This window comes from Ictidomys tridecemlineatus, unplaced genomic scaffold (genome assembly GCF_052094955.1).
Source record: "Ictidomys tridecemlineatus isolate mIctTri1 unplaced genomic scaffold, mIctTri1.hap1 Scaffold_641, whole genome shotgun sequence".
In the NCBI taxonomy this organism is placed as follows: Eukaryota; Metazoa; Chordata; class Mammalia; order Rodentia; family Sciuridae; genus Ictidomys; species Ictidomys tridecemlineatus.
The window spans coordinates 24562-51633 of NW_027524451.1; the positions used below are offsets into that span (position 1 = coordinate 24562).

The window sequence follows — 27072 nt, forward strand, 5'->3', positions numbered from 1 at the left end:
TCTATCTCTCAGTGAGTGTGTGTGCTCTTGTGTGTGTTTGTGTGTCTTTGTTTGTGTTTGTACCATGATAGCTGATACTTCATTGCCCCCATTGGAAAACTGACTCAGATAATGCCATCTGCCAAACTCCTAAAAACCAAAGTTCTTGCTGATAGAATGAAACATTCCTTCCTGTTGGTTTGGATGTGTCCATTAGAAAACACTGCTACATTTAGTATACTCAAATCATCAGAGTAGATCAGGTAACAAAACATATATATTTTAAAATAATAATATATTAATGGAAACAACAAATACAGGATAGCGTAACAACTGTGTTACTAAACAAGGTCAAAGACAATGGCAAACTATAGATTCAAACTTTGAAGCAAATAGTAATCAATGTAAATATTTCTGGGCTGCCTCAGCCCCGCCTAGGCACACAGCAGCAGAATGGTTTTGCAAGCATCCTCAGGAGGGCTGGAGCCTTCTTTGCAGAACGAGAGGGAGGTTGAGGCTGGATCCATTCATCATTCTTTTGGGAGAGGCTCCTTTTCCTCAGCACAAAGTTGGATTTTTTGTGAGGATTCTTGGCATAAAATACGTTGGCCTGCGCTGGAATCCTCAGCTCTGGGGAGAGAGGGGTGTACAAAAAGAAGGTGGCACTCAGGAGGTGCTCCCTAGGACACCCCAACATCTGAGAGCCTGTGCCAGAAAAGGCCAGAGCCACACACCTGAGAGCTCTCCAATTCAGCACCAATACCAACAAGACAGCCTCCACAGTCCTCCCTGAGGAAAAACTAAGCAGAGCACTTCAACAGACCTAATGTCTGTTCCTACCAAAGGCTTTGGACTCCAGAACATCTCAGGTCCTCTTGCATCTGCCAAAGCACACCACTACATTTACATCTGAAATCTCCCACAAAAGGCTCCTGTGCCGAAGATTCAGTCCCCACATGAGCCATCTTCATAGGTGGGTTTGGAGGGAAGCATTGGATGGTGAGTGCTCTAATGTCAACATGAAATTCTCATTCAAGATGAATACACTACTGGGAGGTGGGAGGGACTGGAAGAAAGGTTGAGCATGGTTAGAGGAAGACCTAAACAGGATTGCGCCCTGGGCAACAGTACCTTGTTCCTGTTGGATCCACTGAATCCTCATTCTCCAAGTAGAGGTCCTCCTCCTCCTCTCCATCTTTCTGTCTCTCCCTCTCTGCCACCCTCGTTCTCTCTCTCCCAGTCTATGCCTGTGTGGCAAGGGCTGAGGAGCTCTCCACTGCCACACACTAGAGCTTTATGGACAGCCTCAGTGCACAACCAAAGAGAATGCTATGAAACCCAGAGAAAAGGCCTAGGATTCCTCCTCTGAGTTATTTTCCTCAAGTATGGCCACAGTGAGGACAGGCTGACCAGCACGGATACCACATTAGACCCATGCTTCTGTGTTGGTGGAGCCTGCCTCCATGTGAACCAGGCTTCTGAGAATGGAGGCCACATTCCAAATACTGCCCTACTGAGAACAATGGTTCCAAAGACCAGCAAAGAAACTGCTTCCCTCCAACATGGTGTATGGCCCAGTGGTACCATGACCCAGAGTGGGAAAATACAACAGCCTGCTTCTCCTTCCTCTGAACACCTGTTTCCTGTCACCCTCCTCTAACCTAGAGCCTGTTCTCCATCCCTTCTGGGTTGGATGTGGGGATCTCTGCTATGAATTTCTTAGGCTACCAAGGCCCCACACAGACTTCCTCTTCCATAGACTCTACTAACCTAACAGTAGGTTAAGATAGAAGACAAGTGATCCTAGAACTCATTGGGATGGTGGTCTTCAGTGTACATAGGCTGGGATAATGGCTGCTGTGGTGTTTGGCTCACAAAAACCAACCAACCAACCAATGAAAAAGCACTGGCATTATTATCAGATGAGCTTTGTGGCTACGTGCTCAGGAAGCCCTCATCTGACTTTAGTTAGGGATCACAACCTGGCTATTGTGATCACTCCTTGGCAAGTGGACTCAGGTGCGGAAGACCATGGAATTTATGCAAAAACAAATGATTCAGGCTGTCTCCCAGGCTGTGTTTTCTTCCCAATTTCATCCTGTTACTGCTTGCTAGAATCCTGGCAATGCTCTGCCCAGGAAGTGGATTTCTGGTCACACAGAAGGATTTCAATAGTACTGCTTCAGTCCACAAAATGCCAGTTCCATCTTTAGCCCATGCATTCCCATGTTCCTTTGAAACCACTCCTATCCCAGACCATGAAAGCATACTGCTCCTGGAAAGAGGCTTTCCTCCTCACTCCTCAATGATGTCAGCTTTGTATGCCTGTTCATGTCCAGGGGAGGGTACCTGGTGGGGAGCCGCGATATCCACTGGGGTACACTATTGGACCTCAAGACCTTCCACCAGTAGAAGTGCAGTTGTCTTTGTGCACAAACCCAACACACCTGTTGGAGTGTTCTTGGGGCTCAGAGACTACTCTTTGGTGCTAAGAGTTGACGTGAGTCGACATCCTGACCCTTGCTCTCTGCCATCTGATTGTCTCACTTGCCATCTGATTGTCTCACTTACTCTGACGGTGAGAGATGATTTGGCCCAGCTCATAATCCTCCGGTTTCTCCTGAGTAAGCAAGTGTAGGTCGAGGGCACTGCGGATGACGACAGGAGCCCTATCCTGGCAGGTCACCTGGAGCAGCATGGGAGACAGGCCTTCAGGAAATGGGCCTTGAAGTGACTACTCAAGGACAGTGGGCAGGGGCATTTTGGAGGCACCTCCACTCTAAATACAAGGGCAACATCCATGACACTACTACCTGAGGCTGACCTCCTGCTCATTGTGTGGGCTCTTCCCATAGGCTACTAGCCCAATCCTTGTACATAGGACTTCCTGGGCTTGCCATTGCTCTTTGTGGAGCTGCACTCCTCTCGAAGTGAAAGGACTCAACTACCTGCATACAGATGCAATCTCATCCCACAAGTTGAGAGGAATGGGACAATAGCCTCCAAGATCCCAGGTCTGCCCGAGGATGCAGGCGGCATTGGGAATGACCTAGTCACAAAACCTAGAGGCTTTGGTCTGGATTGCCAGGGCCAAAAACAGACCCAGGAACATGACCACACACAGGAGTGCTGAAACATAGCCACGAGAGCTCCTGGCCTCCAGAGGTTCAGTGCTGGCTGGGATGTAGGAGGGCATCTCATCCGGCAAGGGTGGTCATTGGGTTACCTGGACATTTAGTGTGCTTGCTCCACATCCATATCGACTCTGCAGAGAGACTCTCTCAGCTCCTTGTTCAAGGAACATGGAGAACCTCACACTGCTGTCCTCCTCCATAGACGTCAGCATCCCATACAAGGGAATCTGCAACCTAGGTCCTATCCTATTCTCATCTGTCACCCATACCTGCCCCTGCCCTTCTGGACTGCATGCTGCCACCTGACACACAGACTCCCTCAGACATGGCAGTGGACAAGCTGCTGCTCTCCTTCATCTCAGCTCCAGCCCTTCACACTGACCTCTCCCTTCTTGATTCCCTTCTGTCCTCCTGATCATCCAGAAGCTCCAAATTCAAGAGGTCATGAGTAGTCCATGGTATTGGACCAGTGTCTGCTCCCCACCCAGGTGTAAGCACCAGGGGACACCCCTGCTCCCAGGCTTACCAAAACAGTCTTGGCCATCTTTGGACTTTGTGTTTCTAAGTGGACACGAATTAAGCAGGTGTCTCCCACCTGCTTGTGGGAAAGCGGCCTGGAGGACTTGCAGGTTGATTCTGAGAACTGTGGGGGATGGAACATCAGCAAACCCAGAAACAGAAAGCCACCCCAGCCTGTCAGTTGGCTCTATGGGCTTCTAGCACATATATCCAGGTGCTCAGGCTTCTTATTTCCCCAGGTGGGAGTGGAATGGCAGCACAAGTACAGCTTGAATAAGGTAGGTGTTTACCTCCTTTGCCTTGACCTGGGGGCGTTTCCTCACGATGAAATATTTTATTCCCTGATTCATGGACAGACACACGAGTGAGTGGTCAGAGACCTGGATTTCTGCAGAGCGAAGTGGAGAGAACTGTTAGGTGGCACTCAAGGATTATACCACAAAACACCCACACCCCCTGAGAGTCTCTGCCAGGCCCACCACACTTTGGTATTTCGGGGCCAAGGCCCACTTTCTCTTGGCTGTGAGTTATCCTGAGCCCACTGTGGATCATGTCTCCCCACTGTCTGATTGTCCTACTTACTCTCATCCTCAGACATCATACTCAGCAGCTCAAAGTTGTCCACATCCTCATGCTGCAACAAATTTTGGTCCAAGGCCCTGCGGATGAGGCTTGTCACCGTCTCCTGACAGGTCACCTGGATCAGGGTGGGACAAATGTCATCAGAGAATGGCTTTTTGAGGAGCTACCCAGAAGACTGTGGTCAAACATTCAGGAGAAATATTAGCTATATATAAAAGGGCACAATCTTGTTATCCTGCTACCCAAGTGTGTCCTCCATATACCCCCTGGGTTCTTGCAATGTGCTACTAGAACAATCCTGGTACAAATATCTGCCTGTACCTGCCATCTCCCCTCCCCCTGGGGAGCCACATTCCACTCAGGTCAAAGGACCAAACTGCCTGTGCACAGACACATTCTCATCACACTGAGATGAGAGCAATGGGCCAGGGATCTGCGCACCAAGTGTGCTCTGGGATGCAGGCTGCCTTTGTGGGTGGAAGAGGCAGATGCACTGAAAATTTTGGTCCTGACTGCCACTACACAAAACAGACTCAGATACAAGAGTGTGCACTTGAGTGCTTCATGACAGCTTTGAGAGGCCCTGGGCTCTGGAAGCTCGGTGCAGGTCTGGTTGTAATGATGTACTTGACTCAGCACTGGCAGTCACTGAACATGTCTCCTCTGCAGCTGGACACCTGCAGCATTAGCGTGTCTACTGCACATCCATAGAAATTCTGCCAAGAACCCCTTTAGCTCCGTATTTACATACATGCAAAGGCTAACATTCCGAAGCTTTGGCATGACCCCCCAGGTGATCCCGACCCCAAATTCCTACACCTAGTCATGCTAAGGAGGTTCTCTTCCCTGCCACCAGGAACACATCCCCTCCTACACATGTGACAAATCACTGCCACCTCCTCTGCTCCAACCTCACTCATTGAGAATACCAAGTTCTAGGCACTGCAGCCTACACCCTGGACATATCTCTGCCTTCATCTGTCCACAGCACTTCCGTCTGCACTTCTGGCCTGCAAAACCCACAATACACAGGCCCACTCACCACTGGAGCTGGGCATGCTGATGCTCTCCCTCCTCAGGTCAAGCCCTTAAGACAGACCTCTCTCTTCTTTATTTCCCACCATAGCCCCAGGGTTGGCTGTGTCTCCTGCCTTCCACTGTGTGGACACCCAGGAGGCAGCCCTGCTGTCGGGCTTACCAGGATGCACTTTGTCTCCCTCAGGCTCTGTCCCTCTAGGAGGACATGAACAAAGTGGCTGTCTTCCACCTGCTCGCTGGAGTGAAGCAGTGAGGAGCTGCTACTGGTGACTTTTCTCATGCAGCACTCATTGCTTTGGGTGGCCTGGGGCAATGATCCTGCAGCCACTGCAGAGCTGCTGCTCACAGCTGCTGGGGTCCTGGATGCCACTGCCACAGAAGGCTCCAAGAACTGTGGGGGATGACAACATCAGCAAAGCCCAGCAACTGCACCCCACCCAGCCTGGCAGTTGGTTCTGTGCGCATTCTACAACATCCATCCAGAACCTGAGGTTCTTGTCCCCTTGGAGGATGTGGAGTGGCACCAGGAGTAAAGACTGAAGAAGGTGGCTGTTTACCTCCTTTGGCTTGACCTTCAACGACTTGCTGGCAGCTGTTTCCCGAAGAAGAAAGTTATAATCCACTCCTCCATCCAGGGCATAATATACTTTCCCATCAGCAGGGATCCTCAGCTCTGGAGAGGCAGGGGCAGAGGCGTGGTAGGTGACACTCAAGGAATATACTCCCCAACATCCCCCACAACTGAGAGCCTCTGCCAGCTCAGGTCTCAGACATAGACCTGAGAGCCCCCGAATCCAGCTACTGTTCCACCAAAGACTCCCCACTGATTCCTCCCTGAGGACCCTCTATGCACAGGAGGTCCACTACAGGAACACCTTTCAAGGAAATAGCCCCTTGTACCCCAGACCCTCTTAGTTCACGTTGGACCCACCAAAGGGAAACAGCTAGACTTTGTATCTGGATTGGTCCCCAAAGACTCATGTGTTGAAGGTTTTCTCCCCACTGCAGCAATGATCACAGGTGGGTTTGGGGAAAAGCACTTGATGGTGGGTGCCTCCACCTTGCTAGTGGATTCATTCACTCATACAGGGCTACACTAATTTGAGGGGTGTGGTTTGGAGGAGTGTTGAGCGTGGGTGGAGGATGTTCACAGCAGGGCTGTGCCATCCAGAGCAATATATTTCTCTTGAGTTCCCTACTTCTGCATTTCCTCCCCATGAGTATAATTCTCATTCACATTTTTAATCAATTTATTGTTATACTTCTTGTTCGGCTTGTGTTTCTCCTTGTTCTTGTTCTTCTTCATCTTCTCCTCATGCTTATTCTAATAGTCATCTTGACCTTCTTATTCATGGTCTCCTCCTTCAACTTATGTTCATTTTTCTCCTCCTCCTTCTCTTCCTCCTCGTCCTCCTCCTCCTAATCCTCCTCCTCGTCCTCCTCCTCCTCCTTCTTCTTTCCTCCCTCCCTCCCTCTCTCTCTCTCTCTCTCTCTCTCTCTCTCTCTCTCTCTCTCTCTCTCTCTCTCTCTCTCTCTCTCTCTCTCTCTCTCCAAGAAGGGTTTTCAAGCTGTGAAGGGTTCTATTCTACCACATACTTCTCTCTAGAAATGGCCTCTGGTCCTAAGTGGACTCAGTTTGCAATGAATAGAAAGATTGGAAGCCAGAAATGATTCTTCATTGAACTGCTTTTCTCATGTACTCGTCTAGGTCAGGAAAGGCTGCCAAAGTAGGCACCCTGTGGTTGTCTGTCTTCTTTGACACAAGACAAAGAAGCCTCTCTTCTTGGCCCCTTGTGGATAATAGCTTTGCAATGCCTCCTCAGGCCAAGGAAAGAACACGAAAGGCAGGTCCACAGCCCCTGGGGAACATGAAGAACCTGCAGATTTATGCCCCATCATTACACTTTGTTTTGTGCACAAGTCCCACCATACTCTTCCTGGGCATTGGGTCAATGCACACTGTGTTTTGGCTCCCAGTTACGTGAGCCCACTGTGACTCACTGCTCCCTACCCTCTGATGGTTCCACTTACTCTGATGGTTCGAGACAATTTGCAGAAGTTCGTAGTTTTCTGGATCCTCCTGCTGGAGCAAGTGTGCATCTAAGGCCCTGCGGATGATGACTGGAGTGCTGTCCTGGCAGGTCACCTGAGCAGGGTTGGAGAAAGCTCATCAGAGAGGGAATTTGGGAGTAGCTACCCAGAGGACAGTGCTCAAGGACAATCAGAGACAAGAGAGCTCTCAACACAAGGGCACCATCTTGTTACCCTGCTACCTGAGGCCTTCATGTGATCATGTGGGGTCTTCCTATGAGCCTCTAGTCCAATCTTGGTACAAGAGTTTGCTTCAACCTGCTATGCCCTACAGGGACAAGGGAATAAGGACCAAAAGGCTTTGTACAGACACACTCTAGTCCCATCAAGATGGGAGGAATGGTCCAGTGGACTTCCATATCCCTGCTCTGGTCTGGGATGCAGCTGCATTTTTGTGTGGACCAGGCACAAACCCTAGGTGCTTTGATCCTGACAGCCAGGGAACAACACACACTAGGACTCTTTAATGATAGGCATGGAAGTTGCTGGGCTCAAGAGTGTCAGTGCTTGCTGGGGTGTCAGGAGGTTTGGACCCAGCAGGTGCAGTGGTTCAACATGGCTCCCCAAGAGGTGGACACCAGAATCTCATGATGGATACTCCACACCCAGGAAAATTCTGCAGAGAGACCCGCTGAATCTCTATTCACATACATGCAAACTAGGACACTAATGGGCCCTCCAAGGGCCCCAGTTGCCTGTGACCCACACCTACCCACCCTAATCATTCTACAATGGCTCCCTTCTCTTCAACCAGCAACATATCCCCTCCCACACACAAGAAAATGACTGACTGCCAACTCCTCTGCTTCAACCTCCACGGTTCAATATACTCCTCCTCAATACCAAAATCAGTAGAGGATGGCCTGTACCCTCGATATTTCTCTGACCTCCTCTGAACCCAGCACTCAATCCTGCACTTCTGACCTGCACACCCCAAAACACGCAGGCCCACTTGCACCCAGACCTGGCATGCTGCTGCTCTCCCGCCTCTCTCTTCCTCACTTTCTGCTCTCCTTCCTGACCTTCCAGAAACTCCAGTTCAAGAAGACAGGCCTAGTCCAAGGTGTTTGCTGTGGACTCGGTCTTCCCCACTGTGGGCTCCCAGGAGATTCCCCTGCTCGAAGACTCACCAGGATGCTCTTATACTGTGTTGTCATTTCATTTTCCAGGTAGACGTGAATGAGACACCTGCCTCTCACCCGCCTGTTGTACTGGGGCCGTTGGGAGTACCCAGTGGAGACCCCTGATGTTCTGGACTCTGGCTCTGCCCCTTCCCAGGGAGAAGGCTCTGGCTCTGGGGTTGGCTTAGGAGCCGTAACAGGAACTGAGCTTGTAGCTAGAGGAGAAAAGATGCCAACATGACTGCCTTGCCCTGACCTTCACACAGACAATACCCCTGCTGCCAGGAAGAACTCAGGCCCTTAGCCCACACAGGACCTCTTTGCAGATTGGGGTCACTTCCTGAATGGACAAAGGCTTATCCTAATTTCCAGCCCAACACCAGGCATACAGACTCCCTGCAGTGGGACAACACTCGGACCTCTCCTCATACACCCTTAGGTACTCACCCTGGTCCGCCTGGCTCTCAGTCGCTGCCTGGCTTGATATGCCATCTTCAGTTGCGGCCAGGAGGTGGTATGCTTGATGCTCCAGGTACAAACCAACCAGCAAGAGCCACATATATGGCAGCAGCTGCTGCAGACTCAGAGAGCCTGGAGGCTGATGGGAAGCCTCGGTGTAGAAGTTAATCCAGGTCCCCAGGAAGGAAGGTGAGGCACTGTGGGGAGGCAGGTGTGGAGTCAGCAAAACCCTGGCCTTGCCTTCGCCTTGGCCTCCAGAGAAAACCTCTGACCCTACACTTCTGAACCATCCCTGGTTCTGAACACACCAGTCCACCTCAGACAAGACACAGTGGCTGTACAAGCAGGGACAGGACAGGTCGCTACAGGCAAAGAACCTTCAATAAAGGAGCGTTAGATCCATGGTATGACCAGCTCTCCCCTCCTCTGGGCAGGCCTGACACTCTTCTTCCTCTTGGCTACGTGCACTCCAACCTGGAATGCACCTTCCGGGAGTGTCTGTCCTCCTGCCCACTCTTCTCAGGGCTCAAGAGACACCTCCACCCCTGGCGTGGGCTGCAATGCTACCTCATTCTCTGTGAGCTCTCACTGAGTCCCCCTGAGTAGCGGTGGACCTCTCTTTTCCCATGAGTGCAGGTCACATCTGTGTCCCTGGGGGAGGACAGGGAGGTGTGGTGTGGAGGGATCCATTGTCCCAGGGGCTTCCCCAGTGGACCATGACTACCTACAACTCCCCGCCTTACCCCTCCTACTGTTGAAGCCCCACACCTTACACTGCAGGCAGAACACAGAATTGGGGAGAGCAATCTTTCCTCAGCCTTCCCAAGTCAAATCACCTTGCAGGTCCCTATTCTGGAAACAGGAGCCCACCCTCTTGACCCCAAGCCCATTCTATGTTGAAGTTGGTCCAGGGGTCCACCACAGTCACTGAAGAGGACAACGTGCAGTTATGCCTCATGGAGTCAGAGATGCAGTCACATGTAGGATATGTACTCATGGCACCTGCGGTTTTAGGCTGACCCCCATGAAAAGGAACACAATGGCAGTCATTTGCACCCCATTTTTCACTGAATTATGAAACGTGACTGGAAACGTGTCTTCACACAGTGGGTGCTTTCTCCATGTTCATCAGTGAATGAGCCCAAACTGCTGATTCCCACATATCTCTGGGGGTGGGAGCTGCCATGTCCAAAGCCCTTGTCCAGCTATGTCCCAGCTAGGACGCTCTGTCCCACTATGTATACTAACATGTCTTTATTAATCCAAAAGTGCTTTTCCCAAGGCCCGAGTTTTGAGACGCCTCTGGCACAGATCTACCTTCTTCACAAAGCCAACATCAACCAGAAAGGCCACCTGGCCTCACTGAGTCCACCTGGGAATGAGCTCAGTGCACACCATTGAGCTGTGGTGCCCAGTGTGTGGGGACTGCTCCACGGACCTCTGTGGATCAGCTGGAGTCAGGATGGTTTCTCTGCCTGAGAGGGAAAGTTTACTCCCCTTGCAAGGCTGTGGCAGGCACCTCCAGGACTTGTCCCATTCGGGGCTGACATTCCGCTATGAGTGTGGTTCTCTATCTATTAGGTATCACAAACCTTTGGGTCCCTGAGAGGTACATGGCAGCCCCAAGACCCAGGCATGAGGGGGCTACACACTTGGGCTTGGTGGTCTGGTGCTTACCTTGGGAACAAGAGATCCAGCACCTGCTGGGTGGGGATGGAATCCCAGGAGATTAACCCCATGTTGCTGCTGAAATGTAGGTTCCTCCCACAAATGACAGGCAGGAGCTCATTCCTAAGCTGGTCCTGCCTGTAAGGTTCAAGGCTCTGTACCCTGAAGGGCTCCTCCGTGTTCTGATCATTTTCACCCTGGGTTGGGACCAAGAATGGTGGGTTCAAAATGGAAATGGTGACAAACAGAAAAATGACTTGTGCCAATACACTAGAGTCAAAGCACAATGGGTCAGTTCCTATCAGTACAAACACACACACACACACACACACACACACACACACACACACACACACACAGAGTCAGAATAGGAGTCCTGGGCCATTCATCAGGGATCAGACTAGAGGGCCTGCTGGGCTCACCTGCCCTGTGCTACTCACTGTTACTCTTGAGCTCCTCTGCGACAAGCGCCAGAGGCTCTGGCGTCTAAGTTGAATCCTCATCCAGTGTATCCACAAAAGGCCTAGTTGGCCCCCCTGAGATTCCTGGGAGCCTGAGGCTCGGCATTGTTTGCAAGGACAGGGGAACATCCTTCTCACTCCAGTGTCTCCATCCAAATGAGCTCGGATGGCTTGGTCAGTGAAGTGGGTGCCTGGATACCAGGGTTCCATGTTCTGTTTGATCCATTGTCAAGGCAATGATGTCATTTCCTGTGCCCATACCTGAGCCTCTTTTCACATAAGACCACTTTCAAAAGCCCTATGGGCTGCTGATTTCTCCTGCATGCCTACCCATCTCAGGTGCGCATGTGTTCACCAACAACTACCCAAACATCCCCACCAGCATCTGCCCTGCTTGGTGCCACTAGAGTTCCAGCTTGGAGCCTTCAAAAATGCATTCACAACCAGTCCTTCCCTCACAGCAGCTTTTGGATCCTGGTCCCATCATTGTGCAACTCATGGTGTGCCCAGTCTTTTCTGGAAAGTAGGGTAGCATCTAATCTCTAGGGTTTATTGTGTCTATTGGCCCATAACACCCTCTATTCTCTCTGAAACCAGGGATGGGACTCACAGTTGGCTAAAGCACAAATGTAGACATGCGACAATCACAAGAAGGGGAGAGACAAAGAATACACCCTAACTCAATCAGGCCTGTGTCCCACACAGGGACGTGGCCAATGTCCGTCCAATCATGGCTGCAGTTCCCACTCTATACCATGGCAAGTTGGAGGTGACTGAGATGCAGAGGCTGCTCCCCTCTGCCATACAGCTTCCCAAGGCTTCTCCTAATATTTCAAAAGGGCCAAGTGTGTCTAGTGTTGGGGTCTCACAGAGACTCCGAGGTACCACAGCATCCTGCTGCCCAGAACCAGTTCACCCCTCACCTCAAGGGGGCCCAGCCTCTGGATTCATGGGAATTGAAGTGGGTACAGGTGATGGGATATCACCTCCAAGACTGAGTTATGCCAAGTCCATGACCCCTGTCTGCATCCCTGTCTCCAGCACCACTCCCCCCTCTCTCTTTCCTCCTCAGAGCAAACAAATCCATTTAGCAAGTGTGTCCTGTGATAAAGACATGACGGTCACCCATCCTCTCATTACAAAAACACTGAGGCTCAGCCAACATGGATCCTACCAGGAACACAGGCATGAACTCAGACTCTGATCCTCCCAGCCAAGCCTCAGTGGAGCCTGGAGTCCCAGCCTCCTGAGTCAAGGAAACAGAGGTGCCTAGCCGAGCCACCTTGGATGCAGCTGCACACAAACTGAACTTATCAATGCCCCTTGCTCTCAGTTGTGAGTAAGAGGGGAGGTGGTGTTTCACAACCCTGGACATCAAGTGCAGTCTCCAGGCTTTGGGGTATGCCCTGGCCTCTCTCTATCTGCCCAGTCCCTCCAACTCACACTGGTCTTTTACCCAACCTCCTCCTACGGCCAAACTCAATTCTGCCTCTCAATTTCTGCTGTCTTCTTCAACACACTGCTCCCCAAAATGAGCAGGGCTGGCTCTCTGTTATCATGCTGGTGTCAGCAGCAATGCCACCCCACTGATATAATTCTGAGTCCCAACCTAGGCACTCCAGCTGTCTTTGCCACACCTGGCCTGTTTGGGCTCTGGCTCTTGCTCTTTTCTTTCATGTGCATGTGTTTTGTGGTTTTGAGTTTCTCCCACTGCAGAACTGCAGCTGTAGCAGGGTAGGGCTCATGAGGGTGACATTCTGAGCCACATTTAATCCCATCAGGACTGTTCACTGGGGTGACTGCTGGAACACAGTGATGAGTGAACACATAGGAGGTGGTTGGACCCACTTTGTCTCTGAGTGGCTTCCTTTCAGAACAGGAATGTAGGGATAGGAGCTCCTGGCGTGGGATGTTTTGGACAAGGCGTGACCATGGGCTCTTTCCAGGCAAAAATAGCTCCACTCAGCATGGAGAGCACTGTCATTCCTGGTGGCTAAGAACAGCCCTGGGCCCCAGAAAGGAACCCACACTCAAGTTTTACGTCTGAGTGTGCATGTCCTCGAGGAAATGAGGTCTCCTGATCCCAGGTGCAAAGGGGTAAGTCCTCTAACTCCAGGGGCCATGAAGGGACATCTGAGTTTCCCTTGTCCTTCTTTCCCTCTCTGAACCCATGGTGTCCTCACACTAACCACAGTAAGGACCCTGGCCTCATTCCCCAGTTGGGATAATTAGGCTCCATAAAGGACAGTCTCTGAGATGCTCAGTGGACCAATACCCTCTGCACAACCCATAACCCTATTCACCCAAGAGGCAAGAGGATTTCTATTCAGGAGAACCAGGAAAGGGAAAGCCTTTCTCAAGGACACAAGGACATTAGTGAGTGAGGGAGTGATTAATGGATGGAGAACTATTTCCACCACCAACTTCCAGGAGCATATATGGCTCTTTGGGCACAGGTCCGTACCCTTTTTTTCCAATCAAGTTTTTCAGAGAAGTGAGGCTGCCTTCTAGATGGCACCTCCACACTAAGGGGGTCTCCTACTTCTTCCACATGTACATATTGGAACGGGCCTCCCACTGTGCATCTGAGAACACTCTGTGGGCATGTGTAGCCTTTCAAGACCCCAGAAACCATGTGGGCACCCCAGCACCAGCAGACCATTTGTGCACATCACAACAATCACCCCAGGTGAGAACTCTCAATTCCACTCTGTACTATGCCCTGCCATCTGTACTGATCAGTCCAACCCCTCTCCTTCCTGTTTCTTGATTATACTACCATGGTTCCCACACATGGATGCCAGGGTGCTTGTGGCCCACCCCAACCATTTGAGTTCCAGGAACAGTGGAATGTGTTTGGGAACTTCTGGATGACAGGAAGTCCCACCCTCCAGGTTTTCATCTTCAATGTAATGAGTGCAGAGGGAGCCAGGAGGTCTCTGTCAGGTAGAGAGAGGTGGGAGCTGATGGAGCCTCAACTAAGTGCCCAGGACTCTGGGTTCAGAGCTGGTGTTATGTGGAATTGTTGAGGGACGTGAAGAAAACCCAGCTCACTGTACGCAGAGACAGCAGATGCCCTCACGTGGTCAGGCTGCTGTGCTTCTCAGAGCCCCAAGATGTTCCACAGGTGTGGAGGTGGGGAACCCACGTGCCAGCCCAGACTGCTCCTGAGCACCTCTACCTAGATTGGAAGCACGTGACTCTGCATCAGAGTCATCACATCAATGTATCCCGGCCCCCCACCCCAAAAGTTCTTTCAGAGACACTGAGGTTCCACTGCTCTGGACTTGCCCTTTTCTCTGGGATTCTGGGGGCCCATTAGTTAGGAGGTCACAACAATTCTCAGCACACAGGCTGAGCCCACTGAGATCCCAGGAGTATCCAGGCATTGCTTCTATTTATAGTCCATCATGTCCCACGACACTGTGGACACGTATTGCACTCACCTAAAGAAACCACCAGGCCCAGGGCCTTCGTGCCACTGGCCTGCAGAGACCTGGAGGAGCAGGCAACCTATAGGCTGCGTGGAACCAAAGACCCTAGATCCTGGGATCTGAGCTGGACACACAGCTCATGTGCACACAGTCACCACTGTCACTGAGAGTGCAATTGAAACACCCGCAGAGTTAGCAGTGGACCTGATATGCCCACGAGTGGGGGTGAACTGCATCCCTTGAAAATGATCATGTCCAGAGAAAGGTAAATTTTGTAGGATTTCACTTATCTCAGATTCTCAATTATCAGGTTCATAAAAAGTAAATACAATGTTTTTTCCTGAGCCTCAAGGGCACTAGAATTCAGCATTGATGGCAAGAGTATGTTCACGTGAGTTCTGGAGATGCATGGTGGTGACGCCTATACACCAACATGAACATGCTTAATGCCACTCAACTGTGTCCTCCAAAATGGTTTAATTACAAAACGGATGTTCGGTGTCAATTACCACAATGTAAACCCTTGGGAGACTGCTGATTGACTTATCTTAGCATAAGTCAATGAATAAAGGTCCTCAGGTGTCAAGCTACAAAATGTGGGATGAGCATGGATGAGGATGGGTGGGAGAATCCTCCCCCTCTAACACAATTAGGGAAGGATGTGCTGCCCTCAAGTGGCTGGGGGCCCTGGGATCCTGCCACAGAGGGGGATTCCAAACCTCACATCCCCTGACCCAGGCCAGAAGACTAGGTAGAGTCCAAGGATCCTGGGGCGGCCAAATGGCAATAAAGGTCAAAAGGAACTAGGGATCTGCCTGGACCCTCAATCCCCTACTCTGAGCAGGGCTGCATGACGAGGCCAGAGGCTATCCACAGCAATCTGCCTTTACAGGAAAACAGGGACTGCAGCCTGCCTCTGGCTCACTGAATCAGGGTGGTCTTTTCATAAAGCAAGTCCACTTCCTCACATTTGACCAGCAGCTCATGCGCTGACAGTACAATGGCTGGCTTGACTCAGGCCCTTAGAAATGAAATAGAAAATTCATAGCAAACCCATCTTTAGCTCTTCCACATCATCAGGGGGTGTGATTCATTTCCATCAACAAAGATGTCTGAAATGATGTCTAAACATGCTGGGGACTCACCTCCGTGTGGAACTTTTCAGGAAAAAGGGGATCAAATCTCATGAAGAAACTCTTCTCTCCTCTAGCCCATGGGCAATGCAAGGAACCTGCATGATACCAGAGGCTCACTCTCTCTTCTCATGTCTTCTGGAAAGGATTCATGAATGCTTCCTTCAAGGTGAAGCAGAAGCCTGCATTCCCAGCTGCACAGAAGTGTTTGAGGGCAGTGTCTCCCTTAAAACCCAAGAAGAAAAACAGGTCATTAAACAGGCACATGGATTAGAGTACATGATCAATGATCCCTCCTCCCTGAAGCCTTCCACATGCCCATCTTCCACATTCACAGAGAAATGCTTGGCCATTCTCAAGACCAGGAGACCATGATGCTCATCACCAGGAAGTCAATAGGAACATGAACAGAGCAGCATGGATTGCAGAAGGTGGCACACCAAGGATCTGCAGCACAGCTGCTAGAACACAAGACCTTAACTTCAGTATTGACTTTCTGCCACCTGCCAAGTATGATGTTAATGTCAAGCACAACATGCAGATATGTAAGTAGTGGGTGACACGGTGCATCCATTCACAGAAGTGGGCAACATCTTCATTGGAACAAGGAAGTATCTTATCCTTACTCATAAAAATCATCACAAAGAATAAAATAGATGCAAGACTTCTCATTTCACTATCATGTAGCTGTTGGAATTCCCTATGAAATAATACCTCCTCCAAAATAAAAAATATCTCAGACATGTGTCAATTATTCAATGGATGACATTTTAAAAACTAGGCCTTTACTTCATATTTATGTATGCTATAGCCCTGCCTAAGGCTTTTTGAGAAAGGAGCACATAGAATTGGATCTTTGAAAATCTCACATTTGCCGATAAATATTACCGACAATGTCAGGCATGGCGAAGTGAAAAGTGGGACTTTGGATACTCAAAGAATGCTATGTTGTGAGATTGGTGTCTCTGACTCATAGACAGCATGTGGTTTCTATGAAAGCTGGTGAGGGAGCAGGAGTAACGAAGCTCATTGAACAGATGACCTCAGGAAATACTGACAGATAGGCCAAACTGGAGAACATGTTCCAGCTAACATTGGTATTTGGGCTCCTGAGCCCAGTCCTGTTTTAAAAAAAGTTGCAGACAGGCAGTGTTCATGTACAAAATGTCTACCATGTAAAAGTGGGTAATTGAAATGTCATCTAGGTACACATCTGATAGAATGGTCTGCCAACCTATGAATTTCATTCTAACAAATAAAAAGAAAAACACAGACATGAGACATGAAGATAAAACCTTGTCTTCACCAGGATGCCTAAAAATAGGTTTTATTTGCCTCATGCAAATAGCTTTCAATAGAACTTCTGATTTCTGAATGAACCCATTCAATTTTATAATTCACAGATCATAAGGTTTTCTTTACAGAATATTCTCTTCTTCTTCTTCTTAAAGCCTCACATAGAAAATGTCTCACAGGACATAGGAGGGGAATGACCCAAAGGATGAGAGAATGGCTGGAACCGTTGTCAAATGTGCCCATGTAGCCTAAAGTTTGAAGGCACCTAATTGTACTCTAAAACAATCATGAACCTATTTGATCCATTAATTAATAAATACCACCACTTTACCACTTGAACCAAATCACAGAAAAATGGAAACAGATGATCAAATTCCTCTTCTCCCATCACCTCCTGGCCCAGAGTCTCCCCAGAGGTGGCTCTGGTCATCTGTTTGTGAGGGAGTCACCCGTGGTCCCCTATCTCTAAGAAAAGAAAATCACCCCAGCTACTGTCCCTAAAGCCAAGTGATGGCTGCGGTTTCCACACTGTGTGGATCTGCAGAGATGCACAGTGCCGCTGGACCAGCCTATGTTCAGGGCTGTGTCTGTGTCCCACAGCTGAGACATGTGGTCCAGGGTCTTCTTTCCACCCACAGGTCCTAAGAACTTGCAGTCAGCACGTGCCTCCTTATTCACTGTGGCCACAGACTTCCTGCCAATGGCCATTGCATTGTACATGTCTTATAATTTAACACAGCATTGAAATGAACTTCCTTCTGGGAGCTTCCCAGGGCACGTCCCAAGACCTGAATTTCTGTGTTGTAGGGAGCATAGCATTCGTGCATTTTTTAAGTTTCATGGATAATGTTAAATGTGCCTCCAAAATGTATGAAAAAAGCTTATCTTCCTATCCCCTTCCAGCACATATTATCAACATCCTTAATTTTTGTAAAAAATAAATAAATGAAATACATCATTTGAGCCTGTGTTCATGTTCTTGCCAGCTGTGTTCCAGTGACCTCCTCCCATGCATAGTGCTCATCTGTGTTTCTCCTCGTGCCTCCTGTTCTACTGGGTTGCCATTTCCTCCCAATCGGTCCCTCTGTTTTGAGAATGTTTGGGGCATATTTCGTTGGAGAGTAGTTTCTAATGTGGATGGTCAATTGAACCATCTTGACAGCTTTGGGTTTTGAGGATTGAAGCCAACCCTCCCCATTTCTAGGCCACAGCCTCTTCTCCTAGATTTCTACCAGTATTCCAGTAAATATTTCATTTAATTTGGTTGGTCTCTGTGTCTGGGTTCAAGACTTAGGTCCTGCACTTGCTAGCAGGGACACTGTGCTTTCTGGTTTGTTGTGTTGGCTTCTTAGGGACACTGTGAGGATCAGGTAGGCAAGGCAGGTAGTAATGTTTTCTACTTCTATGGTACAACTGTATTATACTCTCCATGAGTGAGGTCACAGACCATGTGTCATTGTGTGCCTGCTTCTGTCACTTAGCCTGGAGGCCCCTGGCATAGTTTGTGCTTCAGGACTGGAAGCTCTTTTACGATACAGTTTTGAAGTGGCCATTGGTCGCCTGATGGTACTCCATGGGGTCATCTGAGCCTGGCTTGCATCTGGCTCCTGCAACCAACATCCTGTTTTGCTAGAAACTCCATCGAAAGAGGCTTGGAACTCCTGCTCTCTTGTTCATCTCTGAAGTTCTGCCATTTCTTCTCAGATGGCTCCATCTCCAAACCTTTCAACCCCCTCCCCTGCTCCAGGGCTTTGAAGCGGTTTCTTTGGAAGCTTCTGCACAGGGTTAAGGACAAGTCATTCCTCACATGCTCCTTCAACAGGAGGAAGAGAGGGACCAGAGGGGCCACAGGGAGCAACCTCCTGCTCTGTTCCAGGCAGCCACTTCCAGGCTGGGGCTGTCAGGATGGCTCTGGCTAAGGGGGAAACCCTACCCAAGCCTGGGTCACAGGCTCCCATGCCCCAGGGCAGCTGGTGAGCACTGGTGGAGGGTGGAGGGGAAGGCTTGCACCCCAGGAGTCGGGTCTGGACAGCATTCAGGTGGGAAGAGACCACTGGTCACTAAGGGGATGTGAAGCAGGGGGTGACCGAGGGCAGCCATGGGATCTCCTCTAAAGACCACTGTCGTCCCAGCAGTATAAAGGGACTGAGTGACATTATTACTCTTCCCTGTTTTAATGACAGAGGTGTGGAAGGGATTCCTGAGAGTCACAGAAAACATGGCTCACAGTTTCATTTTGCCATCTAGGAGTGACCTTGGCCGCACTGGTGGCAATTCCCCGGATCTTTGATGAGCCCCCTGGCATCCTCCCAGTGAGTCTTCCCAGGCCCAGTCTCAGGGGCAGACAGCTGCTCTGACTGCTCTCCCTGGACATGAGGATCACATGGGGTTTTGAAATTCTTTTTGTTGCCGCACTGGGCATTGAACCCAGGGCCTTGCACATGCTAGGCAAGTGCTCTACCGCGGAGCTCACCCAGCCCTGAGGGTGACAGGATTGGAGAGCATTTGCTGAGTCTTGGTGAGGTGAATCCCCATAGCCCTGAAGTCAGCACGTTTCTCTACCAGCTGCGTTTGCAGGGTTAAGATCTTAGCTTGAGTTTTGTTTTCCCTTATTTCTTCACTTCTCTCTCTCTCTCTTTTGGTACCAGGGGTTGAATCAAGGGGTGCTTTACCACTGAGCCACATCCCCAGCCCTTTTTAAAATACTTCATTACAGACAGAGTCTCACTGAGTTGCTTAGAGCCTCACTAAATGGCTAAGGTTGGTTTCAAACATGCCATCCTCCAGCCTCAGCCTCCAGAGTTGCTGGGATTACAGGCATGCACCACTGCCCCCCAGCTCTGCACTATTCTTAATCAGAGAACCTGTGGGGCTATGTTTACTAAGTATGAATTGAGTTGCCCTCCAGAGAAAAGAAAAAGTAACAAAGCACTGCTGTGTGGGAAAATCAGGGATGACCCCAGGACAGGGTCAGCTTTCTCTCCAAGGAAACCCCACTGCCAAAAAGGAGCCCCTTGGCCAACGCAGTGGTGCACTCCTGTACTCCCTGCACCTCAGGAGGCTGAGGCAGGAGGATCAAAAATTTCAAAATCAGCCTTAGCAATGGCAAGGCACTAAGCAACTCAGGGAGACCCTGACTCTAATAAAATACAAAATTGGGCTGGGCATGTGGCTCAGTGGTCAAGCACCACTGAGACTAAACACCGGTATCTCCCTCACCCTCAAAAAAAGAGCCTCTGCTAAGGACTTCCATGTTGGCTGAGGCAGCTGCCTGCAGTGGGTGTCCTGCACAATGCAGTCAATCTCCCCAGGCCTGGGCTGTGGGGAGGGGTTGGCCCGGTGACCAGAGGTTAGCCCCCAGCTAATGATCACTTGGTATTGTGGTTTGGATGTCAAATGTCCCCATTGCCCATGTGCTAAAGGCTTGGTCACCAGCCTGTGGCCCTTGGGACATAATGGAAACTTTAGTAGGTGGGGCCTCATGGAAGGGATGAGATCATTAAAAGTGTGACCTTGAGGGGGATATTGGGACCCAGCCCAGTCCTACCCACCCTCTTCCCAGTTACCCAGAGATGAGCAGCCTCCTCTGTCATGTGCTCCAGCTGCCAGGATGTCCTACTGTGCTGCCACAGGCCCAAAGCAACAGGGCTAAGGTGACATGGTCTGAGACCTATGCAGCCATGAGCCAAAAGAAACCCTGTTTCCTTTTAAGGGGATTCTCTCAGATGCTTTGTCACAGCAACAGAAAGCTGACAGCACCCTTGGTCTGTGCCCCTGCTTTATACATAGGGATGCTGAGGGCCCACAGGAAGCCGAGCAGCCCCAGGTCACATGGTCCTGTAAAAACAACTATTATCCATTCATTCACTGACTACGTGGCAGGAGCTGGACTCCAGATCTTAGTGTTTGAAAAAGTTGTGTTTCCTTCCTGCCCCTTAGTCCCTCGCTCTCTCTTTTTGTATGAATCCAAGAAGGACCTTCAGGAGATTTCAATGCCACCCAGTCATCCTAGCCAACTTTGTACTTGAACATGAAGTTCATGGGATGTTTCTGCTTCACATTGTGTTAGTCACTAGTCATCAGAGAGCTCTGTGCTTTCACCTACAGAGTGCCACCCCACTTCCCTGCTGCAAGGGCTCTTCCTGCCAGGTCACCTGCTAAATGGAGGGCACTGCCCAGTGCCCTAGATCTCTCCTGAATGTCCTGTGACCAACCCACTGCAGGCCAGGCAGATATCCACAGAAAAACAGCGAGAGGGTCTGGTGCCCCCTTTAGAAAGCACCCCAGTCCAGGTACTGTTATATAGATGCCCACAGAACATTCCCCAAACCTGCAGCAGCTTGGACTGCATCCAAATGCAACCACAGGCCGAGCACAGTGGCACCTACCTGTGATAGAGTGACTCAGGAGGCTGAGGCAGGAGGATTGTGGGTTTGAGGCCAGGTTTAGCAACTTATTGAGGCACTGTCTTAAGATAAAGAATTAAAAGGGCTGAGGATGTAGCTCAGTGGCAGAGCCCCTGGTCCAATCCCCAGTACCAAGAGGAGGTGGAGATACCAGAGATGGGAACTTCTGAGTTGGGTCAATGGTAACTCCAAGTCCAATAAGACTGAATGCACAGGGGAAGCTTTAACCCGGAAAAGAAAAGGAGGCAGGGAGCTTCAGCTCCAGGTAAAGGACTAGGAATTGAACCCGGGTGCCTTACCACTGAGCACACCCCAATCCTTTTTATTCTTGTTTTGAGAAGGGGTCTTACTACGTTGCTGAGGGTCTCACTAAATCACCAAGGTTGACCTCAAGTGATCCTCCTGCCTGAGCCTCCCGAGAATCTCTGGGATTACAGGCATGCACCACCATGCCCAGCAGGAAAGGAACTTTTATCAGTGCAGCCACAAGGGGAAGGCAAGGGGACCCACATCCTTCACCTGTCTTCAGGGAGTGACAATGACTTGGAGCTTTTATAGAAAGGGGAATGAGGGCAAGGGCTTGGGCTTTGCACAGCTGCCAAAGCAGGTGGTCCTGACCAGGTGAGGTCTGTCCATCATCCCAGGATTGGCCAGGTGGGGCCTTGTCAGGAAAGCTGTGCCACCTGCTTTGGCTCTCAGATGCACATCAATCAGACCTTGTTCCTGGGACATGAAACAGACTGCATGGGGGCGGGGGTCTGGATTCTGAATTAACAGCAACTTCCTTCTGCTGCAACCCCCAAGCCCACCTGAGGAGCCAGGAAAGCTAAGATGGGTCCCGCCCTTCCTCAGGCCTGGGCACAGGCCATCTGCCTAGGCATTTTCTGTGTTTTTCCCATTTTTGCTTTTCTTCAGGCCAAGAAAGTTCACGTATGTAGATCACTTGGGTTTTGTTTCTATAAACTGTAACCACTTCTGTGGGTCAGGGGCTTCTTCCAAGCCTTCTGGCTGCTTCTCCCCAGTTTGATCAACGTTCTTTATTTTTTCCTTTTTCTTTCTTTCTTTTTTTTTTTTTTTTTGCCTGTTCCTTGTGCTGGTGGGCACTGATGCAGCCAGCAGGGTCCAGTAACAAATCCAAGGTGACTCAGGCAAAGGGGATGGATGGGCCATATATTGAGGCAGAGATGCTGCCCTTCTAATTCTGCCTTTAGCCATCCATTGGACGTCTGCGGGTAGAGGTGGAGGGCTGGAGTCCTCCTTACAAACTCCCCACGACTCAAGTCAGCAAACACTGAAAGCCCTGTCGCCCTCAGGGACAGGGCCCCAGACAGTTCCTTGGTGCTTCCCAAAGACGGCCAAGGGAGAAGTCACTTGGGGCCCGACTCCAGGAGGATCACCAAGGGGCGGGACAGGGGGACTTCAGGTAAAAAGCTGCAGCCAGCTCGCCCTAGGACCCCAGCCCTCACCAGTCCCACTGCGTTCCTGGACAGAAAGGTTTCCTCGAGCATCCTCACTGGGTGTCCCTGCAGCAGGGCCCCAAGATTGCCCTGGAAAGGGATCTGTCAGGTGGGAGCGACTGATTGCCCTGATAGATGCTGCTCAGCCCCAGTATCCCCTTCTCTAGGCTCGGCAGAGTCCCCTGAACCTGCAATGTGCCCAGATGTTCCTGGCCTGCAGCCCTGGCTCTGAACCAGCCTCGTGGAACACTGGGTGCACAGTGGAGGCCTGTGTGGAGTGTCCTCCTCCCAGTGCGCACCTCCTACTCATCCCTTGGCACATCTGCAACCCTCTTTACTCCCGGGACCCCTCAACTTTCTTTCCAAAGGCCTTGGAACCCCAGGCAGGGCTTCTCCCCTTTATCCCCAAAGGATTAATGCATGAGGGAAGGGACCTGCATCTGGGGGCAGAGAGACCTCGCTTTAGCATCATGTTGCCTACGTGGTACTTACACCCCTGAAGATCTCGCCCAGCATTTGAAGCAGGATCGATTTAGCCATGCAGCAGGTAAGCACTGCTAAGCTCAAAACATTGCATGGACAGGAAAGAGATTTCTTCTGCAATCAATTTCTACAACATAGTCTTCAGTAAAGGAACAGACCACTTGGGGGCTTCTCTGTCCCCTGTTGGTTGTAGCTAATTTCAAAAAACAGTTTCAATGAAGGGCAGCAACCTGCACATTTCAAGCACACTCTGCTGAGTTCCAATACTATGCATCAGCTGTGAGGGCACCACAATCAATAAAAACAACATGTCTATTACCCCAAAAGTTTCCTCCTTCCTCTCTGAAATCCCTTCACACCTCCACCATCCCTCCTCACATCTCCAGGTGACCCCTGATCTGCTTTTTGTTACTATATACTTTCTAGAAGTTTCAATAAACGGAATCATACTGCATGTTTTATTTTTTTTTTAAATCTGGCTTCTTTCAACATAATTATTTTGAGCATCATCAATGTTAAGTGTCAGTAGCTTACCCTTTCCTATTTTTGAGTGATCAACTGTCTCTTAAGGTGGGCCTGGGGAGTCTGCATCCACTCACCTGCTGATAGACATCTACACTGTTTCCAGTTCTTGTCTATAAACAAAGCTGCTATGAAAATGTGTATACTAGTCTTGGGAAAGGCAGGTTGAAATTGATGGATTTCTGGAGGCTCAGTAGGCAAGTTGAATATTGAAAACTCCAGGGAGGGAACCCAGTGGGCAGAGCTTGTTCTGCAGAGTAAAGTCCTGAGTTTAACCCCCAGCAACAACAAAAACAAAAAAAAAAAAAAAAGAAAAGAAAAAGAAAAGAAAAAAGAAAGAAAGAAAGAAACAGAAAAAAGAAAAAGAAAAACTCAGAACCACCGCCAGATCACAGGGGCCCTCCACCTTTGTGGGTTTCACCTGCAGGAGTTCAGTGTTTCCACTGAGACTGTCTCCAGGTTCCTCATGTTTCTGGACCTTTCTGACATATGCCAGAGCATTCTGTTACTAACAAGGCTGCCCTCTAGAGAAACTGCTTTATCAGAGTCTGAACAACTGGGATTCACCAGAGCCTGTGCCACCTGGGGGAAGGCAGGCACCCAGCTCCAGCACCCTGAGTCCTGCTGTTCCACCTAAGAGGGCAACAGGGAGAAGCACTGGGGACATTCCCAGCCCAGGATGCAGGCTCAGGAGACAGGGACCCACTGGAGGGGCCACAGAAAGGTTGCCTCCCACTCCTGGACACTCCCCAAGGCCTATTTCCAGGAGCTCCCTTCCCCAGTGCTAGAGTTACAAGGCAGACTAAAAGGCAAAGGCCTGAGAGAGGAGCAAGCAGGGACACTAGGACACTAGTCTCCCACCAGGAGGGATGCTGGGACCCTCAGACCAGGAACCCCCCAAACAACCACGACTAACCTGCCAAGGGCTCTCATGGAAAGACAGAGAACAGGCACCAGCAGAGGGGACAAGGCAGAAAGAGATGGAGACACAAAATGCTGGGACACAAATGAGAAACAGCTTTGATAAGCTCATTAACATACTGGACTCCACTGAGCAAAGAATGTCTCAGCTTCCAAAACAGGAAAGCAAAGCAAGATAGGGAGAGGGAGAGGGAGAAGATGGAGAGGGAGAGGAAGAGGAAGATGAGGGAGACAGGGAGAAGGAGACAGGGAGAGGGAGATGGAGAGGGAGAGGGAGATAAAGAGGGAGAGGGAGAGAGAGAGAGAGGGAGAGAAGGAGGAAGCAACAAGGGAGAGGGAGACAGGGAGAGGGAAAGGGAGACATGGAGAGGAGTGGGGGAGGAGAAGGGAGAGGGAGAGGGAGGGGGGAGATGGAGAGGGAAAGGGGGAGAGGGAGAGGGAGAGGGAGAGAGGCTGAGGGGGAGGGAGACAGGGAGAGAAAGAACCAACATCTAAGAACTGTGGGAAGATAAGAGGTGTCATGTAGACAAGATGGGAATCCAAGGAAGAGAAGAGGAGAACTTCCAAAATTAGTACCAAATCAAAGTGGCTCAGAGAACTTCAAGCAGAAAAAACAACAAAAGAACTCCATCCAGCCTCAGCCTCCAGGAATCCAAACTGCAGCACCAAGAGAAAGCCAAGCCAACACCAAAACAGAACCACCATCAAACACACACACCCTAAAGGGGCCAGAGGAAGAAGCCCGCCCTCTGGGAACAGAGACACAATATATCCAACTGCTCAGAAAGTATTTAAGGAAGAGCATGGAGCAAAACACTTAGAAGTGTTGAGGTGGAAGCCCCCCAACCTACAGCTATGTCCTGAAAACTCAGCCTTCAGAGTGAAGAGAAATAGAGACTCTCAGACACACCACGGAGGGACTGTGTCACCAGGAAGCTGCTTGGCAAGAAATGCTAAAAGAAGTCCTTTAAAGACAAGGACCATGATCCCGGCCAGAAAGAGACTGACATAAAAAAGAAAAACAACTTAATTTTTCTTGGATAAGTTTGTTCAGAACAAAATTAACAAATGTCCTCGATGAGAACTGTATACCTGCATGTCAGATGACAGTGTGACGCGGGGTGGCAAAAGCACCAGGAATGCTTTGTTGCTGTGAGGTACTGACACCAGTCTCGACCCAGCAGTGTCATCTGAAAGTGGACCTGGGTTAGTTGTCAGTATACACTGCAACCACTAAAAAAGGTTTTTAAAAAGAAGTATAACAGGTGTGCTGAGAAATGTGAGTAGATGGAATCAAAAGGCAGGAAAAGAAGAGACAGACAAAAACAGACACAAAGAACCAGGGCAATTACACAGAACGGTACCAAGCACAGTAGATGCTATTTCAACTGGATCAATAATCACATTATACGTCAGGGGCCTAAACGTACCAATTATCAGAGATTATCAGACACCTTTGGTGTCTAGAAGTCCACTTAAAATATTCAGTAGTACCCCCACCCAGGGATACATCCCGAGACTCCCAGTGGATGCCTGAGCTGCAGATGGCACTGAGCCCTATATACACTGTTTTCCCCTATATCTACATTCTTATGACTGTTATAAATTAGGCACAGGAGGAGATTGACAATGGAAACTAATAGTAAAATAGAATAATTTTAACATAATTCAATAAACTTCCCACCATCGCTCCCCTTAAGCTTTAAGTAAAATCAGGGGTATGTGAGTGTCAGCACTGATACTGCAACAGTCCATCTGATAACCAAGATGGCTACCAAGAGTGAGTAACAGGCAGGGAGCGTATACAGTGTTGACACACTGGACAAAGGGACAATTCATACCTCAGGGGGACAGTGCGAGACTTCATAGCATTACACACAATGAAATATAATTTAAAACTTAGGAAATTTTTTTATTTCTGGAATTTTCCTCTTAACAGTTTGGGACTGCAGTTGACCACAAGTACCTGAAACCTTGGCGAGCTGAACCGTGGGTAGGAGGGGACCACCGTAGATTAAGAGTGACGTGTTGAAGAGGGAAACACGGGGCCAACTCTAGTGAAGGAAAGCAGTAGTCACTGTATGAAGCTCAGACTATATTAACAAAGTGCAAGGAAAACTGCCAATCATATAGAGGGACACCACCTGAATGATGATGGGACAGTTCTCCAAGATGTACCATCCTCAGGGAGCACGCACTGCATGGCAGAACATTAAAATACTTGAGAACTGTGAGGAGAGGTGGGTGGACGCCATGACCAAAGCTGGAGACGGGACCAGCCTGCTGCCAGAAGTGTACAGACCCTGAAGGGGAACACCAGGAGGACATAGTTAAGCTCAACAGGACACAGCACAGTGCGCTGACAGGA

The 27072-nt window shown here is 49.8% G+C and overlaps 1 protein-coding gene across 3 annotated transcripts in view; it reads right to left on the minus strand.

Moving 5' to 3' along the window:
• Nucleotides 1-238: 238 nt before the first annotated feature.
• LOC144374341 (uncharacterized) overlaps nt 239-27072 on the minus strand; it is a 28627-nt gene continuing 1793 nt past the window's right edge. The window contains exons 2-17 of one of the 3 annotated variants that reach the window (XM_078037194.1): nt 26849-27007; nt 26671-26758; nt 25797-25894; nt 11032-15844; nt 10601-10788; nt 9491-9574; nt 8912-9120; nt 8474-8679; nt 7284-7398; nt 5810-5925; nt 5413-5643; nt 4215-4329; nt 3923-4020; nt 3640-3756; nt 2551-2665; nt 239-609 (exon numbers count right to left, since the gene is read on the minus strand). In XM_078037194.1, the coding sequence (XP_077893320.1) occupies nt 404-609; nt 2551-2665; nt 3640-3756; nt 3923-4020; nt 4215-4329; nt 5413-5643; nt 5810-5925; nt 7284-7398; nt 8474-8679; nt 8912-9120; nt 9491-9574; nt 10601-10788; nt 11032-11262 (2031 nt within the window). In that variant the 5' untranslated portion in view covers nt 11263-15844; nt 25797-25894; nt 26671-26758; nt 26849-27007 and the 3' untranslated portion in view covers nt 239-403. Of the gene's footprint in view, nt 610-2550; nt 2666-3639; nt 3757-3922; nt 4021-4214; nt 4330-5412; nt 5644-5809; nt 5926-7283; nt 7399-8473; nt 8680-8911; nt 9121-9490; nt 9575-10600; nt 10789-11031; nt 15845-25796; nt 27008-27072 lie in introns of all 3 variants that reach the window. The other 2 variants (XM_078037196.1, XM_078037195.1) reach the window with 2 other exon arrangements.